This window comes from Adiantum capillus-veneris, chromosome 25, assembly GCF_014529385.1.
Source record: "Adiantum capillus-veneris isolate H3 chromosome 25, ASM1452938v2, whole genome shotgun sequence".
In the NCBI taxonomy this organism is placed as follows: domain Eukaryota; kingdom Viridiplantae; phylum Streptophyta; class Polypodiopsida; order Polypodiales; family Pteridaceae; genus Adiantum; species Adiantum capillus-veneris.
The window spans coordinates 9,200,544-9,221,484 of NC_140955.1; the positions used below are offsets into that span (position 1 = coordinate 9,200,544).

At 43.8% G+C, this 20,941-nt stretch overlaps 1 protein-coding gene across 1 annotated transcript in view; it reads right to left on the reverse strand.

The window, feature by feature from the left end:
- The window catches only part of LOC147424392 (Regulator of chromosome condensation (RCC1) family protein), a 96,237-nt gene extending 76,649 nt beyond the window's left edge, over nucleotides 1–19,588 (reverse strand). The window contains exons 1-2 of the mRNA XM_086500170.1: nucleotides 19,431–19,588; nucleotides 19,147–19,351 (exon numbers count right to left, since the gene is read on the reverse strand). Coding sequence (XP_086356296.1) covers nucleotides 19,147–19,330 — 184 coding nt within the window. The 5' untranslated portion in view covers nucleotides 19,331–19,351; nucleotides 19,431–19,588. The remainder of the gene's footprint in view (nucleotides 1–19,146; nucleotides 19,352–19,430) is intronic.
- Nucleotides 19,589–20,941: the final 1,353 nt, after the last annotated feature.

A 20,941-nucleotide genomic window follows, 5' to 3' on the forward strand; every position in this document is an offset into this window, starting at 1 on the left:
CAATGGTGAGTTGAGCCGGTCCTTTCTCAAAAGAGAACTTAGAAATTAAATTAAACAAAAATTCGATAATTCAATACTTACCTTACCAATTCATGTCCTTCCTCTAGTACCTCGAGGATATCCTTCACCAGTCATAAACTTACGAGCCATGTAAGAACTCGTCATTCGCGTCTTTCCGAGAATCTGTTAACTCAATTCCACCTTCTCAATCCCAAGAAGAATCATCCTCCTAAAAATAAATTTAGGTCTATGTCCTTGCGCATAACCTTGCGCTATTAGTCCTGAGAATATTAAACCTCGTGTCCTCCCACATAGGGAATGCCCAAATCATAAGAGTATTAATCTTGATGTCTTCCTTCACAAACAAAGTGTGTGATCACCTTAAAGAAGGTTCTTGTTTCGGGCCGTCGCTCAACGTAGGCGGACGGTTCCAATCCGAAGATTCCTTGTGCACAGGGCACTTCCTTCCAATCTTTTCCTCCTTGCAAGCATCAATGACGCCTTGTAAAATCTCAGGCAGATAGGATTCTAACCATAGCATTTTCTGACGTTATTCAAACCTAGTTCACAATAGAGCGAACCCTCTTTGATTCTCAGGGAAGTTCTCCTTTATGTAATTCTTACCATTTTGAAACAATTGGCAAATTATATTCTTACGAACAGAATAGTTCGAATTTATTCCAACAGCGAGTAAATGCTACTCGACCTGCTCATGGAGAAACATATACCGCAACCAAAAGTTGCTACTCTAATGGTAAAAGCACATAGCGTACTCAATGATCAACGACCATCAAAAAACCTCTTCTCCGTAGAGAAACTCAAATAGAGATTCCCGTGTCGGAATATGCTTGCGCACAAAAAGGCGCTCAAGAGAGTATAACAAACTCTCGTCTAGTTCCTTGGCATAGGTCTACATCTTCGTGTGTTATCCATGTACCCAAAGGTGTACATAAGTTTCAGTGAGCCTGGGAAATTACCTTCCCTTCGTAAGATCCTTAGAGCAAAGACGCTCAACCTGACGATCTCTTGGCTCAATCTTAGAGCAAAAGCCGCTCATCAAATAATCTAGGATTTCAATCCTTGGATTCCTCGAGCACAAGCCGTAGTCGTCGCTTGTTCCTTCCCTTGTAAAGAGAGCGTTCATTCACTTGTGCGAAAAGCACTACCATATCTTCCCTTACCGGGTAGGGGGTGTGGGCTTAAAGAGTATTCAAGCTTAATGAAAGCTTTTCTTTGCTTGAAAGCTGAAAATGGTTCCTTCATAATTTCCTACCCACAGTAGCAGGTAATCTGTTCGAGAATTATCGGATACCAGATCAATAGTTGACCTTCCGGCTAGTTAAGCAAACCAATTCATCTCAAAAAACAATGTTTCAATTTGATCTTGCTCTCATAAACACTCGAGAGTGAGTAGTCCTGGTCAGACATAACCATACCTCGTGCAAAAGAGCAAGCAAGCACCATGCACTTTATGATTTCCTCAAAGATGTATATTTGATCAAAGACCTGCCCTCTCACTTAAAGTTTGAGGGTCAAAAACTCAGGAGTTAGATTGAATTCCCTTACTCCAAACTTTCTATGTTCAATGTACCCTGTCCCACCACGGGGATTGGATTCTATGTACACTAAGGTGTACACTTTCAGCTTTGTATTGCTGACTCCACCATCTGCTGCAAAGTATCTTGCAGATGCATTTACAAAATTCGGGCAAAAGTCCTTTGTTGAATTTGTTCATCTTTCCTTCCTCAGAGAGGATCAAGAATGGAGCTACCTTGGCAAGAGTGAACCACTACTTGCTTTGACTCGCTCGTGTTCCTATTGGGCAAAACAATCCCAATCTTCTTGAATGCCTTCCTCAAAGCGTAGAGGAGAAAAAATTTGTTTGAAAATTTAGCCTTGAATTGAATCCCAGTTTTGTTGTAAGTTCCTTGCAAAGCTTTGGTATACCACCAAGTACTTGCAATCCCCCTTGACGTGTTTGGTCACATGCCTCACCTTCGACGCTTTTCAAAAATTGCCGTTTGCAAAGGCAACTTCAAACTGTCGAATGAAAGCGATAGCTTTCGGAACATCTTTCCTTCCGTCAATAGTATGAAACTTGACCGGAATGTTCTAAGGTCTAAAGACCTTCTTCATATCCTGCCCGGAATGACGGGATTTCTTGGCTGTGGTTCTGGATTGATGTTCATGGATATTTTCTGGATTCTGAAGGATCTTGAGCATTCCGCTCCTTGGATTCTATAGGTTCTTGAGCATCACGCTCTTGTCGCCTTCTCAGAGAATCCCAAGTCTTGTGTCAACTTCTTGCAGAGAGAAAATTTTTCCCAACTCTACGAGCTTTTCCTGCAGGACTTAGGTTTCCGTCTGCTTACTTCTCTCTTGGCTTGTCATGGCTTCTTCCCGTATCTTCCCAGAGTCATCCTCCTTTACAGAGAAAGAGAGGAGACCATGCTCTAATACCATTGTCACAAACAGGAGCGCATAACAATATAAAATATACTCGGATAAATAGGATTTATCACTTAATACTGAAGCCAAAGGATATAGAGAGAAATAAATAGAGAGAGAGAGAGAAGATCGACACAGTACTGGGGACCAGAAGATGGGCTGGTCCCCCCCCTTAAAGAGTATTCTTTATTAGGGAGAATCTTTTTTACAAGCACAAGAACCGGAGAAAACCCCTCCGTTCTAAATCTTTGACTCGATGGTCGTTCCTTCCCGTAAGGGAAATCCGAGAGACAAGCTCTCAATCCTTTTTCCGTCTGTACTCGGAGCTAAGACTCCGCAGACAATTTCCGAATTCTGTTTCCGGAATTCCCAAGCGTAGGCCGAAGCCTTCTCACTTCTCCTTCGCGATGAAGTACCTGCAAACACACACGCAAACACACGACAACAATTCGTACGGCGAATCCACAATAGGTACCTGTCGCTCTTGCGCGAGAAAAGCGACTTCCGTGCTTCATAGTCTCGCGATCTCTCGTGTCTTCTTGCGATAGAGTCTTCTCTTGCTAGCGCTGGCAACCTCCCTTCCGTGAGGGCATGTGGTGCTTTTATAGCTCCTTCACCACGGCACCAATAGCTGCTCGCAGAGAGATCACGGCCCATTTTTCTTTTTTCTTTTTTTTCTTTTTTTTTCTTTTTTTTTTGTTCTACTCGAAATAGGGAGAGAGAATTCGCTGGCTAGTTTTGTTGCTTTATTTTCTAAGTGGTTGCCCACTTATTAAGTGGACGGCCAGCATATTTTTAAAATTGGTCTAAACCTGCCCAAAAACTCAATAAAACCTTATAAGTTAAATACAATGCTTTCACAGCACTTCCCAGGCGTCCCTGGATGCAACCACATGCACGAATGCAATGCAAACATAGATTCCTCGCGGGAAAGCGTCTGCTCTTCCCGAAAAACTCGTTAAAATATTCCGCTTTTTAAGAAAAGCTTCTCGGAACCCATCTTTATTCTTGTGCTTGCGTCTTTACGCGTATTCCTCTTTCCAGTTCGGATTTCCTCTCGACTATGGATATCCCCTTTCTGATGCACCCGTCACCCACCTTGTGACGCATCAGGAATACCCATCACCTAGTCCTTTCCTACCGAACTTACGGTACAATCCTCTTCACGATACTCTATGTCACCCATCCTATGACGCATCAGAGATGTCCGTTCCTGGATGGTCGGATACTTCTTCCCGATGCTCCTTGTCACCCATCCGATGTGACACATCAGAAGTACCCGTTCTTGGTGGCCTTACAGATATTCCCGTTCACAGTGCTCCCGTCATTACTTTGAATGACGCACTAGGAATACTCTGTACTCGGATGTCTCCAGTGAGAAAAACCCTCACTTAAAATTCCAATAATTCATTTAGAATTAGTTTCTTGGTGCTCCAAGCGAGAAAACCCTCACTTATAAATCCAATAATTCATTTAGAACTATTTTTCTGTCAGATAACCCCCCTTAGTAAATTGTCCTACCCAAGACTTTGATAAATAAGTAAAATAAATGCCTAAAACCAAATATTGGAATCATTCACTTGAGATGCTATAACTTTAACACCTCTCTGCAGCTCATAGTGGACATATGTAGGAAGACCAAGTCGATGAAGAACCTACCATGGACACACCTTCCACAGGATACACCTCGTTTATGCAACCATTTTGTCACAAACTGCTAATGTGTCGAGCCACTGAAGAACAGAGCCAACCTGCAGATCTCGACCGAGGAGCCTAAACCCTAAGAAGAAGAAGAAGCAGAAGCAGAAGCAGCAAAAGAAGTTTTACCGACTTGCAAAGTCTTGCCGAGGGGCCTAATTTTAAAGAGGAGTTCCCGCTAAATTATGGGACCCAAGCCCAAGTGACCTAAAGGCATTTCAAAAAAGTAGGATCACGGGCATGTCGCACACACAATCTCTTGCAAAGCAGTTGATGACGTGGCAGTTGTACAGAACCACCGCAATTTGCATTGACATGCTGACATGGCAAACAATACGGAACTCCACGTTTTATACTACAGATGTTGACGTGGCAATTGTACCAATTTCCGCAATTGGCGCTGGCTGCTTTTGAGTTTGATTGCTTTTCATGTACTGTTTTTAGAGGCCAAGGGCCTTTAAATATGACCCATGGGCTCTCACTCTGGCAATCTACCCGCAGGAAATGCAAAGCAGAGCCATGGGAATCGTACTGAGTTCAAGCAATATAAAGAAATACCGAAAGGGGCGTCAACGTTTGGGGCCGATGCTCTCTTGGGGTGGAACTACGCCACTCTCGTCTCATGTCGTGCATCTCTTTCAGTTCAGGTGTTATTTGAAGTGCTTACAGTTGTTCAGTATGTTCTTTTCCGTTGACACGCAGTGCCCGTCCACGTGACACATTTACCGTAGAAGAATGCTATCTTGAGCACCGTTTGCCTCATAAAATAATGAATTGTAGACCACATTACGTCCAGGAATCCCCATTCATGAGCTGTGAGCACATCACGTCCAAACTTTCATAGATAATGAACTTTACAACACATCATGTCCATAATCCCGCAGACAACAATGGATTGGTGCGCACATCCCTAGTGATTTTATACGTCGCATTGGTTCCTTGCCAAATGCATGTGCCTTGAACTCCGACCCACGAGTTCAAACACCAATAACTTGAATTCCAACACATGGGTCCAAATCATTTGTAGGGAGTTTTGTTTGCCCCTCTGCCGCTCACATGCCTCTCTTTAGCTAAAGCTAGTTGCAACAACCGCCACCTGACTAGAAATCTAGCGTTGTGGCCACTGTGGCCACCACAACTGTTAATCCCTAAAGGGATCCATCGTGCATGCATGACATGATGCAAGCCAAACTCACACCTAGACACACTTAGTGAGAGGAAATCAGGCTCACCTCCCAGCCACACAACCAATACGGGCTCAACCCCGAGCCTGGAAGCTTGCAGCCAAATGGGCTAGCCTCTATTACAAGGGTTGATGTCCCATATCACCAAGCCCACACCGATACGGGTATGCGGGTAGAGCTGCCAAGGGCCTAGAGTCCTATTGTGGTGATCACACAAGATGTCTCTCAAATGAGACACAAGTCCTGATTATACGACTTCATAACCTAAGGACCAAGTTCACACTCGCCGGACATACTACAGACATCCATTCTGATGTCTGGGGACGTAACACTTCCCCCCTTATTTTTAATCATTGTCCTCGACAATATTCTCGGTTATAAAGCAGAGAAAGCGATTCCTTAACGATATGACTGACTCCCAAGTGGCTTGGGAATCAAAGACTTGCATGACTTGCGGACCCTTTGGTCCAAAATTGTTTCGTGTTCAAGTGGAACATAACAGGTGATATCTTGCAAGTTTGGGACTTCCTCAAAAGAAATCACTAGGTCATCTTGCCCCAAGCGTTCTTTAAGATGGCTCACGTGGAGCACGGCATGAACAGCAATGCCTTGAGGCAAGTACAGCTTGTAAGAAACCCCACTTATCTTCTTTGTGATCTGAAACGGACCACAAATAGCGAGAAGATAATTCGAGCATGGACCAATTCGGATCGTTTCGAAATCCTTTGATACCTTAAGGTACACCCATATACCCTCCTAAAGTTCGCGGGGTTGTCGATGCTGATTAATGTAAAAAGTGGTGCGATCTTGTGCCGTCTTTATGCTCTCTTTTGCGATCTGGAGCATTTCTCGCATATTGCGCAAGAAATCAGCTACGGATCGCATCTTGATCGCCTTGAATCCGGTGGCAATTGGTGGTGGTGTCACGTGACACATCCAACCCTATGTGTCCGTGGACAAGCTACAGCATGACCAGGGTTCAGTTCAATCAAGTCAGTCTAGAATAGGAAGTGATATGGCACTTTTGTGAGTCTGTTCGCAAACCGTGCATGTCCGGACACTTAGAATAGATGCATATCCTCTGGTTGCACACAGCATGATCATCAGATTTCCATTAGAACCCATCACAAGCATTTTTACAATGCATAGACCTATTTTCCCTATTTTTGACATTTTTCACTTATTATTTTTAAGTGACTTTTGTTGGAAACTAGGTAGGGCAATTTTGCTAAGTTTGTATATATAGAAACCTAGCGCTAGCACTTTCTGGGAGAAGAGGCCAGCAGGAGCACTTGCTCAACAAGCACCTTCTCAACAGAACCCTCCACAGCAACCTAGCGTTTTTGGAGCAGGAGGACTTGGCGTTTTCTTCAACAACAACCTAGCGTTTTCAACAAGATAGACCAGCCTTGGCGTTTTTGCATTGGCAACAGCCTGGCGACAGCAAGAAGCAGCAGACTCCCCAGCGTTAGCAGATTTCCACCGCAAGGACAAAGATCAGCCCTAGAGTTTTTGCATCTGCAAGACACATCATATACCTAGATGAATCCAGGATAACCCCAGACTCACCCAACCTAGTGTTTTTGCATCTGCAAGACACGTCAACGTTTTTGGAGATCTTCGCGACAGAATCAACCCATAGACCAGCGTTTTCAGTTTTCAGCAGTTAGAACCTACAATAGAACCCCCAAACCTCACAAATCTCACCTTCCCGCAACAAATCCCCCCCGCACGGTCAAATTCCGCAAAGTTTGCAATTTCAGCCCGGAAAACGCAGATTTCAGCATCTGCGTTTTCAGCGCGTTGTCGTGGTACCGTCGTCACCGACATAGAGTCAGAATTCAGCAGATAAAGGTTTGTAGATTTCAGCCCTTAGCATTTTCAGATCTCAGCCCGTCTCGTCGTCGTCCTCATCGTCGGCAAGTCCAAGCATTGTAGAGATTTGTGCAATCATAAGTAGAGCACTCTCGCCATAGAAAGTGGGGCCTTCGGAGGAGGGTTTGACAACATTCTAGTGTCGTATTCTCTTCTCTCTCTATCTCTCAATTTCAGACCTTCATTCACAATGTTCATCCACTTTGTTTGTGTCCATTGCACTCTCTCACTAAAGGAACAGAAGGCTCTCCCTTCCGTAAGTAAAAGGAATCCTTGAGCACAATTCGGAGCACTCATCTTGAGCAAAGTTCAACATTCACTTCCGCTGCACCTTACAAGTGTCAACTCATAATCGTACATAAGCATAAACCGGCTATAACCAATAGCCAAGTGCTTTGTACTGTTATAAGCAAACTCACTCTGCGAGAGATAGAGATTGACGTGGGGAGACATATGCTCGTAGCATGTCCTCCATGGTTCGATTTGTGCGTCCGATCTGTCTATCAGTTTCAAGATGATCCGAGGACAACAAGCACAAACGCGTCTCCAATTTCTAGAAGACTGTTTACCAGAAATTGCATGTGACTTTTGAATCACGATCACTCACAATTTCGTGGGCAAACCATACAATTTGTATAAATGTTCCACAAAGAGTTGAGCTAACTTGTGGCTCTTCACGGTGGAACATGTAGGGATAATTTGTATAAATGTTCCACAAAGAGTTGAGCTAACTTGTAGCTCTTCACGGTGGAACATGTAGGGATAAATTGCGCCATCTTTGTGATTCAATTGACAAAGACCCAAATGGCATTGTGATCACGGTTGGTTCGGGGTAATCCAACTACAAAATCCATACAAATGCTTGTCCATTTGCTATCAGGAATTTGTAAACTATATAAATAAACCAACGCGTTTTTGATATTCAGCTTTTTTGAGCTGACATTGCGCGCATTCCCCCACATACTTTTCAACAAAAGCTTTCATGTGCGTTTTTATAAACTATATAAATAAACCAACGCGTTTTTGATATTCAGCTTTTTTGAGCTGACATTGCGCGCATTCCCCCACATACTTTTCAACAAAAGCTTTCATGTGCTGCTAATAGAAATACCAGCCAACCAAGGCCAAAGTACGGTGTATGCTGTCCTACACTTGGTGCATCATGACACTCGAACAAAATTTGCTTGCAGATATCCTCATCGACAAGCACACACTTTCCCTTGCTTGAAAAGTAATCCATCACGAATGGAATACTTCTCCGCTACCTTCTCTCCATAGCCAACCAAGGGGCGTCCACATAGCCATAGCTGTCTGGGAGCTCTTGGACTCGTTGCCAAATTGCACCAAAGTGACGATCGTTTTGGCAACACCTTTGAGAGAAAGATAGAAATCATTCGAAATTTTAACAAATGAGAGAGTATTTACCTTAGAGATCCTACTAAGGGCATCGCCTACCATATTGGTAGCACCCTTACAGTAGCATATCTCGAAATCGAACTCTTGCGTGAGTTTTGCCCACCTTGCCTTTCGACCACCACGAAGGTCAGACTCATCACAGAGATATTTTCAAAGAATGGCGATCCGTCCATACCACGAAGTGGGCACCAAAGAGGTAATGGTGCCACACCTTCAAAGCATGAATGACTGCCAACAACTCCTCCTGTGTGAAATAACGAGTTTGCACCTCTGTGAGCTTGCGACTTTCGAATGCTACACGTCGCCCATCTTGGTATAGGACAACGCCAATTGCATAGTCATTCCACCACAAAAGGTTTGTTCACATCCATGATCTGCAACACTGATGCAGGAGTAACAAGTCGCTTCAGTGTTTGGAAACATTGACCGAGCTCATCAGTCCATCGACCAAACGGACTAACACTATGCTTTTTGCTTTGGACACCCTTTAACGAACAATTAAAGGGTTCTGCAGTTAGAGCATAGTCTTTAATAAATTTTCAAAAGAAGCCGATAAAACCCAAAAAGGATTTCACTTGCCTAATCGTGCGAAGAATGGGCCAATCCAACACAACACGAATCTTTTTCGAGTCAATGTGAATGCCATCGACCGAGATGACATGACCCAAATAAACCACTTTGCTTCGCATACAACTTTTCTTGTCATAAAATACGCAAGACGAGACGAAGATGTTGCACATGCTGTTGGAGTGTTTTACTCTAAATTACAAACGAAACACATCATTCATCATCTGTTGGAAAGTGGCAGGAGCGTTGGTTAACCCAAAGGGTAAAACCAAAAACTAGTAATGTCCATACAATGTACGAAACGCGATTTGTAGAACATCACGTAAATGTATCTGTATCTGATAATACCCAAACTATAGGTCGATCTTGGTAAAATAACGAGCACCCGAGAGTCGATCCATAAGGGCATCCATGCGAGGGAATGGATACTTACTCTTGACGGTGACATTATTGAGACCTTTGTAATCTACGCAACAGTGTATTCCCCCATCCTTTTTGGCGAGAAGAACAAGAGCGCCCCACGAAGACTTACTAGGTTCAATAAAACCCTTCCCAAGATAGGCTTGAAGCTACCTAGCTATCTCATCCTCCTCTTTCACGATGAACCTATAAGGTTGCCGAGGGACGGCATGGCTACCGAGCAAAAGCTCTATCTTGTGATCAAGATAAGGCCCACGAGACGAAGGCCCACGAGACGGTGGAAAGCCCATCTAGTAAATCCAATGGAATACGTCTACAAATTCAACCAAAACGGAATCCAAATAACGTTTAATTGTTACATCCTGATTAGGCAAAGACTCAAAAGTTTCTGATGCAAAAATATCACTTGAAAGAAAAGAATGACAATGAGATGAAAAATTAACAGCAAAATTTTTGACTAAACAAACTACAAGTTGTACATCGGGATCATGAGACAACACATTGAATTCATTAGCTGAAAGCAAATTTCCATCATAATCTGCGGTCGAGCAAGAAGGAGATCCCTCGACCACAAGGTAGACGACACCAAGCTCAAAGAAAGCTGTATGCCATGCATAATTGATAGAGAGAGAGGTTGTCTTATCATAGAACCATGGCATGGCTAAAATAACATCTACATGTTCAAGACCCATGATGTAGAAGTTCAAGACTTCATGGTAACGTTGGATTCGGAGGTCAAGTCGCGACACAACCTCGATCCATTGATCGCTCCTACGCTCCGCATAACAGACCACATGCGGATGGTCTACGGGTGACGTGTCAAGCTTAAGTGCATGTACCACACGAGAAGAAATAAAATTATGAGTAGAGTTGTTGTCAAATAAGACTGTCATGGCATGGCCATTGATCTCTGCTTTAATGCGGAGAAGGTCATGCGAGCCAAACACAGCCTTATTAATGCGACAACCAAGGCAACTATGTGCATTAACATGAGAAATCTTTGAATCAAAAGAAATCAAAGTACCTGGATTGTCGATGGCGTTCATCGAAGTAGTCGTTTGTGCTCCGGTAGACTGCTTCTTTTGCCTGGGACGCGCCTTATCGCCGGCCGGTCTGGCGATAGTCAAAACAAAGATTTTTATTTTGATCCGCCATACGAGCTGCCTTTGGTTTGCCGTCATTCTTGGATTTCTTCCACGGAGGGTCCGATGAAAAAATTGTGGCCGCTGAAGCATTCGAGCGCTTGAATTTGGACGTGGAGGGACCACGACGAGGAGTCTCCCCATCCGTCGGGCCACCTCCAGAAGCCGCCAAGGTATTATCATAAGTCTTGGCATACTTATAGATATCCTCAATTGATGTGATTGAATTGCATAAAACCTCATTTTGATATGCTAGCGGTAAGCTGAAAAGGTACATCATTTGCACGATGACCATAGGGTCATCAAGAGCCTTCGCTTTATGGAGAAGATCCTTGAAGGCTTGTGCGTAAGCGTCTAGAGTTTGCTTTCCCATTTGCACCAAAAAAGCTTCTTGCACTCGATTCTATCGACCCACACAAAGCGGGCACGAAAGATAGGTTGAAAATCTGCTCCAAGTTGTGGGTTGCGGTCGTAACGCAACCCACCAAGAGTAGGCCTTCCCTTTTAGCATGAATTAAAGCTTCCCAAGACGTTGGGTGTCATTAAAACAATGCATATCAAAGAAGGCGGTCCATTTCGCCAACCACGAGTCTATAACGGTCTCTTCACACTCTTCATTTCCCCTTTGAAGGGGTCGAGATAGAGCTGAAGAGACAAAGCACCCATGGTGACAAGCAAAAACAGAACCTGCGTAGAGCACAACTCCACGAGTTGCCATTGCATCTCTACTAACTGCTGCTGCATTAAAGCGACTAGAGATGTGTCGGAGAAGGAGGACGGGAAAGAACCCTTGAGACGAAGCCCGTGCATGAGTGTGGAATCGGGAGGAGAAAGAGGAGTCTCCTCCATAGGTTGATGCGTGCTAGCGGCGCCATTCTCGTGCAAAGAAGCGTCATGTCACGCCATGGCGCTTAGAGGATAACAGAACACGAGAGTATGTAGTAGGAGTTTGCTTGGGAAAAACGCCCAAGATGTAAGGACGAGGGAATAGAGAAAGCGTAGGAGATGGGTGACTTAAATATTGTCTTTCACGCGTGAGATGAGACTGCGGTGACGTGTCACGCCCCCGCTCGCCAACATGATTATATAAGAAAGCAGAGAGGGGGGCTAACCACGGCAAAGATAATATGTGGTTCTTTGGGGGTTTTACACCCAAATGGATAGGCGGTTTGTTTAAATAAAGAGCCCTTGAAGCTTAAGTAAAGGTTTGGGCAAGCACTCACTTTAAAGAAGTGACCACTTAGTGGGAAAGGGTTTAAAAACCCTTTTTATAAAAAAAAAGGCGAGGAGGAGGTGCCGTCTAAGGAAAAATTGAAGCCGCACTTTGACAAGCTCTAACCAATCGCGTGCAAACAGCCGAGGCTGGTGCCGCCTCAACCATCCACAATGGTGCCCCTCTGCACCGCCTCTACATGACCGCCTTGACGCACTGCCCTGATGCATCGCCTCAGTATGCCGCCCTCCTAGGCCGCCTCTGCATAACCGCCTTGTCCTGCACAACGTGGCTGGCCCGTGCAACTGTGTAGGCTGTACCTACAAGTAGTGTTTTGGTCTACGTTGGAGGTGCATATGCTGATTGCCATGGGCAGCTTGCTACTGCCTTGGCTTGGGGTGTTGCCTGAACGGTAGTGTTACAGAAGAAGACAGATACAACAGTGAGCAAGACCATGGAATACCATGCGTCAAGCCCTAGAAGAAAACAAAATTTCTCACTTCCCTCATAACAATACATACTCCGAAGCAATAAAATCTCACACCAAGACTTTCTACGGAGGGTGCTGCTAGGTCCTCGGAGTGTGACTGCCATTGGCAAATCAACATTCCACACACAAAAATCAGTGGAAAAAAAGATCGCCACATTCCCACCACCGGCTAGCATGTGCCCCCTGTGCCCTCCTCTTTCGCTAGTAGCGTCCCATACCACCCTATACAAGAGTTGGGAGAGCCTAGCAAGCTGGGCCATCACGGCCCCGTGAGCTCTAGTGGTTTTGTGCACATCGCCATGTCGTGCATACTAGCAAGAAGAAGCTTTGATGCCAATGTTAATCCCTAGACGGATCCATCCTGCACCCGTGACATGACGCAAGCCAAACTCAGTGCTCACACCTAGACACACGTAGTGAGTGAACATCAAGCTCATTTCCTAGCCATAGAGCCAATACGGGCTCACCCTCGAGCTTGAGAGTTTGCAGCCAAACGGGCTAGCCTCTGCCACAAGAGTTGGTGTCCCATACCACCAAGCCTACACCAATACCGGTGTGCCGGTAGAGCTACGAAGGGCCTAGAGTCCAAGTGTGGTGGTCATACAAGATGTCTCGCAAATGAGATCCAAGTCCTATTTATAGGACTTCATAACCTAAGGACCAAGTTCACACTGGCCAGACATATTGCATGCCCCCATCCTAATGTTTGGGGACGTAACAACCACGTGCGCCATGCCAATCTCCTCAGTCAAATCTTTATCACCGTTATCTCTACCAAGCTTGCCTTTGCCTTTGTCCTCTTGTGAGTTCCAGCTTTTACCTTTAGCTTCGCATTCTCGAGCCAAACAAAGTGTCTTCTTGCATTTATAACAAGGACTCTTTAAACCTCGTGGGTACCAAGGTAGCTAACTGAGCACTTGTCTTGCCGTCCTCGTCAAGCTTTGCCTTTGCCTCTATCCTCTAGCGAACTTGTGCATTTGCTTTTGGCTTCACAACCCCGAGCCAAACAAGTTGACAGTTTCCTTGAAAACTTCATCTATGCATAGGTTGCTAGATCGACATTGGTCAATCCACTTTCCATAGCCGATAGTTGGTGTTGTTCATTCGAGGCGAAAGCTTCGCGCAAAAGCCCGTTATCTTTGCCTTTGTAATTGATGCATAGTTGCCATGGAGTTTCGAAACGTTTCGTTTGAAACGAGTTTCAAAAGTTTCGAAATGGTTTCGTCCGTAGAAGAAACGCCAAAACAGAAGTTTCATGCAAGCTGAGATCTGCTACATTCATGACATTGAGGATTTCATGACCGAAACAAAGTACGAGAGGCTTCAAGGTTTACATGTAACATGAGCCTTGACTTTACCTTTGAAACATCCAAACTCATACAGAAACGTTTCTGAAACATTTCATACGTTTCATGAGTGAAGAAACGCATTTCTTGGCAACTGTGAATTGATGTCAAGGACGTACCTTAACGGAGGCCATGCCTTTGCCGAGGCCATACCTATGTCTGGACAGAGGACCCCCCAACCCCCCTTGGGTAACGTTTCAACATGTTGTCCCTAGAGGGTGGGAATGACCAATTGCACCGTCACCACCGTTTTCAAGTTACTTAGCATACAATAGACATTTCAATATGCACATGAAAGTAGGCTCTTGAGCTACACCGTTTCAAAAAACATATCAGAGCTTTGGCGTGTGCTTTTCTAAAAGCATATCAATCCCTCAAGAGTCAAGAGCAAAAAAAGCAAGATGGCGCTTCCAAAATCTACATTAAAAAAAAATCCCTTTTTTCGAGAGAAACCCGTACCTACATGAACCTACATATGGAAGCTATGGAGTTGGATGAAGAAGAAACGACAAGAGAAGGAGGAGGTGAAGGAGAAGTAGTTCGTTTTTGCCCTAAAAAGCACAAAAAACGTGCTTTTTGACGTGTTGCAAAGGCCTCTAAAAAACTCTTCAACGGTTGAGAATTGAGATATGCAACAAAAGTCAAAGTTGATCCTCCCAACGAGCCCTACGCCTTGTCTCAAGAGGATCTTGATTTTGAAAATTTTAAAAATTAGGGTTTTCAACAGCAAATTAGGGTTTTTGAAGATAATTTCAACATATGTAAAATTACTATTTTTGGAAGCTCTTGTTGTTTGTGTGCTAATAATAGGTTTTAGGAGCGAGGAATAAGCATTTCGGAGCATAGAGTTGGGCATCCATTCTATTGATAACGAGGAGAACCATCTGTTTGAAATTTTGCTTGAGAAGTGATTGTTTGAAATGGATTTTATCGGTTTTGAACTTGTATTGGTGCCGATTTGAGATTGCTTGATTTTGGTTTTCATGCTCGTTCCAATGCTTCTAGGAAAATTTTTGGCTACTCATGGCTCGAGCTTTCCTAAGAGGAGTATTCAAGAGGAAATTGTTATTGAAATGTTATGGTTTACTAATGGCTCAAGCTTTCCTGGGAGGAATATTGCAAAGATAATTGGTGCATGATAATGTTTGAATATCTTCGACTTGAGCTTTCTTGGAAGGAGTGTGCATGTTAATGTAGATCCTCTAAACAGCACAGGCTACAGTCTGGGGAATGTTTAGTTGTACGAGACACCAATAATTTTGCTACACCACAATATCAAGACCTTCGATATGGAATAAGAAAACTGAATGACCCTTGGATTGACCGTCGGATGTTTTTGAAGCACATGCTTTTAGAACTAACGCTTTTCATGTGAGATGTTTTTGAATACGCTGAGGGCCTTTATACATGTTGTGTGGGCTCTCTCTCTCTGGTATTGTGCCGCGAGGAGGAGTAAAGCAAAGTTCCTATAGCTTTTACTTTGTGGAAGCAATATAAAGACATACCGAAAGGGGCGCCAAGGTTTGGGCCCAATGCCTTCTAGGAGAGGAACTCTGCCAATCTCTCTCTCTCTCTCTCTCTCTCTCTCTCTCTCTCTCTCTCTCTCTCTCTCTCTCTCTTCACTTGTTTTGAAGTACTAAAAGTCTGTTCCAGTTTCTTCTTTTCAGTTGGCATGTGATGCATCCCATTACAACCAACTTGAGGTCATGGCCAAGGGGCCTAAACCCTTATGAAAAGAAGGGCTTCAAAACTTGCTGACGTGGTTGATCCCTAACAACACACTAAGCATGCTGACATGGCATCTGTACAACCACCCCACAAATTGCTAAAATATGCTGACAAGGAAACAACATACAAACTTGCAGATTTGACGCCAACCTTTAGAGTCAATAGCTTTTGGGTACCAATGCTTTTGAAACTTGATGCTTTTAGGGCTCTTTTTTTGGGGATCTGCTTTTGGACATCCCTTGTACTATTTATAAGGATCCTTTGGGCCACTCTTTCGAAGAGCGTTTGGACGCAAAGTCTACAAGAGCGGTCTAAGAGAGCTGGACCCTCAAAGTTGATCAGCAATCTCTAAAGAAATACCAAAAGGCGTGCCAATCTTTGGGATTAGTGCATATGGGAACAGAACACACTCTCTCTCTCTCTCTCTCTCTCTCTCTCTCTCTCTCTCTCTCTCTCTCTCTCTCTCTCTCTCTCTCTCTCTCTCTCTCTCTCTCTCCCCCCCCCCCAAGTTTAGTTCACTTAGTTGCAATTTATGTTCGTGTGATTTCTCGCTTAAAGTGTCCAAGCTTGTAACACTATTAGATTCATCCTTTCTAACGATTCATGTAAGCATGCCATCGACCATCCCCACTAGACCGTACACTCACAAAGCATGTATTCCAACAAATCAAAACTTAGTTCACACTAAACACTAAGGTGCATACAGTCAATCTAGTCATCTCGTCTATTTCAAAGCTATTGATGCACCTAGATCACTTTTAAGCTATCTCATCCTTTCGGGACTCTTGATGTATCCAGCCATCTCATCCACATAGATCTCTTGATGCACCACGATCACATTCATGACTCATTTACCCATCACATCGATATTTCACCGATCTCTAGCAGATATCAAGATGCACTAAATTTATCATATCAATCATCAGACAAAATGTTGCAGACATTTCATCTTTTCAACATATACTCTAACAATACACAAATAAAGAGCACATATAAACAAATTCATGTTAGAGTTATCTCTCTAGATACGCGCAATGAGTTCCAATTTCTCCCAAGATCAGGTGACACAGAGTGAGGGTTGTTTTGTGGTTGTGCTCGGCCGGAGTGAGATAGTTTTCTCATGTCGGGACTTATTTAGCCATGTAAGGCCCATGTTTTATCCAAGCCTCTCGTATTTTTTTCCCTGGGCACTGATACCCTTTTCCTGGCCTTGTTGCCCTTGTTACCCTTTCCCCATGCTATTGCCCTATTTTATTACGAGCAAACCGTCTCTCCTCTAGACCGCTTCTACCACTCAAAGACCACGTCTACACGCAATCAAAACGACCCCCCCAAATCTGAAATTTATTGCAGTCGGTAGACAACCTCTCCATACTTGCAGAACTCGCACTAGATCCTCCAAAACTCACACCGAAAGCAATGGAACCACGCCTGAATAATGATAAACAAGAAGCTTTCTCCTCTCCCAAACCACCAAAAACGCTCCAAAACACAACACAAAACTCGCTCCCGGACCGGATCTAACACCCCAACTATGATACCACCATGATACAAACCTGCATTATAATAAACAACAAACTTCTCCTCTCCAAAAGCTCCATAAAAGCTTCAAAACACGCTCCAAGGTCGGATCTAACACTAAAGCTATGATACCATGCCAAAAGAGGCAATTGAAGATGGACAGGTATTGCTAAAAACAACAACAAAAGGTGCACAACCTCTCGTCTCTGATGATGGAGAGCAACAACCTCCAAATGTGGAGCCTCCATGAGCAACCTCATGGTGGGGATCTCAATCTACAAAACGTTGCAAGAGGACGGCTTACTTAGGGTTGGAGAGGGCACAAGAAGCGGGCAACATGTAAGAAAAACAAGAGGCAAAGAGATCTTGCAAAACATTGGGAGAGAAAAAACGTAAAGAAAACGCTAGCAGACGTGGGACTAAGAGAGTGACCCAAAATGTTGGCTTTGTACTGATATGCAATTGGATGATGCAAAAGGTGGACACCCCCCCTCCCTATAGCACACTACATGACACTACCACCAATATAGGGTGGGTGGGAAAAATTTTAAAACAATGTGGGATTCGACCAAAAATGAGAAAACTAGCTCACATAGGTAGGGCACAACCACAAGACAACTCTTGGGAAACACTCAAGCACTAGCAGGCTAGCTGGTCCACTAAGACCAACCGAGAGAGAGATGGCAAACTCTAACAAAGATCTATGTCCAAGCTTATAAAAGTCCAAAAGCATCTTTGTACAACTGTGTCAGACAGTCGCTTAAGCTACACTACTAGAGGTGGCAACCTGACTTTCTTGCATTGATAATGCCTGGGGTTCTAATTGCCTTACTAGCATAGTTGCCACAGAGTTTCGAAACGTTTCGTTTGAAACGAGTTTCAAAAGTTATGAAACGGTTTCGTCCGAGAAAGAAACGCCAAAATAGAAGTTTCGTGCAAGCTGAGATCTATGTTTCAAGCATTACCTTACAATTAGACATGAAAAAGAGGGAGAATAGGACTAACTTTCATCATTAGAAGCAAGAAAGAAGCTACATTCATGACATTGAGGATTTCATGACCGAAACAAAGTACAAGAGGCTTCAAGGTTTATATATAACATGACCATCCCATGCTAACACTATTCCTTCAAGTGTACAGTCAGTAAGATATGCTAGAAAAACCAGATGCTTTATATGCACAAGCAGTCCCAAGGCTCAAAAAAATCTCACAGTACAGTAGTCGAGATTACGCAGTGGCTACTTTCTGAGCCGATTATATGCAGGTAAAAAGAATCCATTATTTTGCTCAAGTGCTTTAGGCAAAACAAAAAATACACAGTGTAAAGCTCAGACGACTTCATTCCTCTCTTACCATGCAAGGTATTGCAACACTACTTGAACAAAATCCTAAGCTTAGTAAGGTACCTGTGTTACTTGAGCTGCGAGCTCCATGTTGGCAAGATCAGACAGCAGTGAAAAAAACACAAAGAAAGGCCTACTCCAGGGCTAAGTGAGGGCCAGAGTGTTCCCTCACCTCATTATAAATAGGAAGTCATGCACGCTCCCAGAGTCGTCAGTTTTGAATGCAGTCGGCCGCCCTCAACTTCTCAAGCTTGTAGGCGCCATAGCCTGGGAAGGTAATCGAGAGTGGACAGGAGGCCGCCTACCCCATGGAATGATTTCATTTTCACGCTTTGGTCTAAGCGGGGGCCAAGTCCCCAGTTATCATTATTATGCACCCAAGGCGGGGGGGGGCGGGGGGGGGGGGGGGGGGGGGGGGGGGATATAAAATTTACCTTTGAAAAGTCCAAACTCATACAGAAATGTTTCTGAAACGTTTTGTACGTTCATTGAGTGAAGAAACGCATTTCTTGGCAAATGTGCTTACTAGCATGTCAAAAAGTGAAAAAACGTACACTTTGCTTGATCATAGAGTGCCAAATCGTGATGTATGTAAAAACAGCTATTGACTGGCATTCTAAGAAAATAGGAGAATTAGAGGGAAACTTCAACTCAGAAAAAGGCAAAGAGTGAAGGTTACATATGTTTATGAGCCATGTCAAGATTTGAAGTTCAAGGGTGACTATCAGAGTACGTGAATAGAAAGGCAAACGTACCAGAACCAGAAGCAACATATACAATGGGAACACCCATAAGAGGTCGGAGACGAGATGGCGAAGGCAAGGCTGCGCCAATGCTGTCATTCGGGGTCTTGCGACCAATGTGATCCCACGCCGTGCTGCCACAGAGCAAAAGCTCACCTCCCTTCACCTCCTCCTCTGATGTAGGCTCACCAGCCATAGTAAAGGCTCTCAAGATTCTCTGCAGCAAGAGGAAGTTTCCCAAAAAGGTTACACAAGCACGTCTTGAGGAAAATCAGAACGAGACGAGCAAAGCTTACCCTCCTGAGGTTTTCGTTGCTACAAACAGTGGCTCTTTCTAAGGAGAAATCGCGAACCTCGGGGGTTCTCAGAGGACGGCCACGGCACGAAATGTTTTGCGTCTCGATAAATTTTCCTCTACCTGCAACAGCAGTACTTAAATCTTTGTTGCTGAAGTTTGAACATTATGTTTCAGACTGTGGGCTTTTAAAACCCAATGGTTTTGAAAGAAGCGGGAAGCAATGCATTAAGCCCTAGATTTGGAAATTGGCACAAAGCTTGGGTGCCAAAAGCCCTAGATTTGGAAATTGGCACAAAGCTTGGGTTGTTGGCACTGCCTGCTTGACAGAGTGATATAGGCGTGGTGCCTATGAAATGCTTTTAGAAGCTATTTTAAGATGCTTCTTTTGAGCGTTCCTTTTAGCGATGCTTGATTCTTGTAATAAAATGCGTTGGTGTAAGTAGCAGTGCTTTTGCGCAAGGAAGGGACCTGCAGAAGATTCTCTCTCTCTCTCTCTCTCTCTCTCTCTCTCTCTCTCTCTCTCTCTCTCTCTCTCTCTCTCTCTCTCTCTCTCTCTCTCTCTCTCAGATAGCAGGTAGTGCCACCGTCCGCGCGATAGTGAACAGCCCTTGTCTACACTTGCACCGGCGCTAAGGGGCATACATCGATGCATGAGGCCGCCAAACTTTTGGACGCCTCCTACCCCCGATCGAAAGCAAAAAGTAGCATCCCAAGGTCGAAACTATGGGCCCCCTTGCTAACAATTGCAAGTTCAACCAACAGGTTGTCATGCTAAACATGGAAGGACATTTTGTAGCAATGCAAAAATAATAGTCAGGATGTATGTAAGGGCCTCCCCTCATTTTCAAATGAGGATAGCCATGGTGTAAACAAGCTTGCCCAAAAAGCAAACCTTAGCATCATATTTACTTTTCCTTATAAGAAGATACATTTTTTTCTTCTTTTGTGAAAATTTGTTGTCGATAATTAAAGGGAGCATCAAAATCTTTTCTTTTATCTTGGAATGTTTGTTATTATTGGCAAACAAAATGTCCCTTCTATGACTACAAAATGAATCAAAACTTGTCTAGACACGCATTTCTTTGTGAATGAAGATACATTTGATCGTGTAAGCTTTCTCTTCCACTTAACATGTTTCATTTTGATAAATTGGCATTGTGTGAGGATTGAGGTGGGCATTGCAGTTCTGACATGCAAGGCCATGTGTTGGAGCTAAAGTAGTGAACATTGAATGGAAGCTTTCAAATTCACTTTTCTATGCAGCATATCTACAATCAATTCTAAAGAAATGTGGGAGCTTGGTAATTTGGTCAACCAAGGTATAGAGAAGTCTCACTACCAAGTAAGAACCAAGTTTTTCAAGCACGCTAGACGTGGGGGAGAGGCACAAGAAGCTGATAGCTTGCTTGAAGTATTACAATGGTTATATAGACATGTATGGCACTAAATAAGATCACAAGAATCCTAAAAACTGTCAAAGAATTCACATATTTTTATAGTAATACAAAG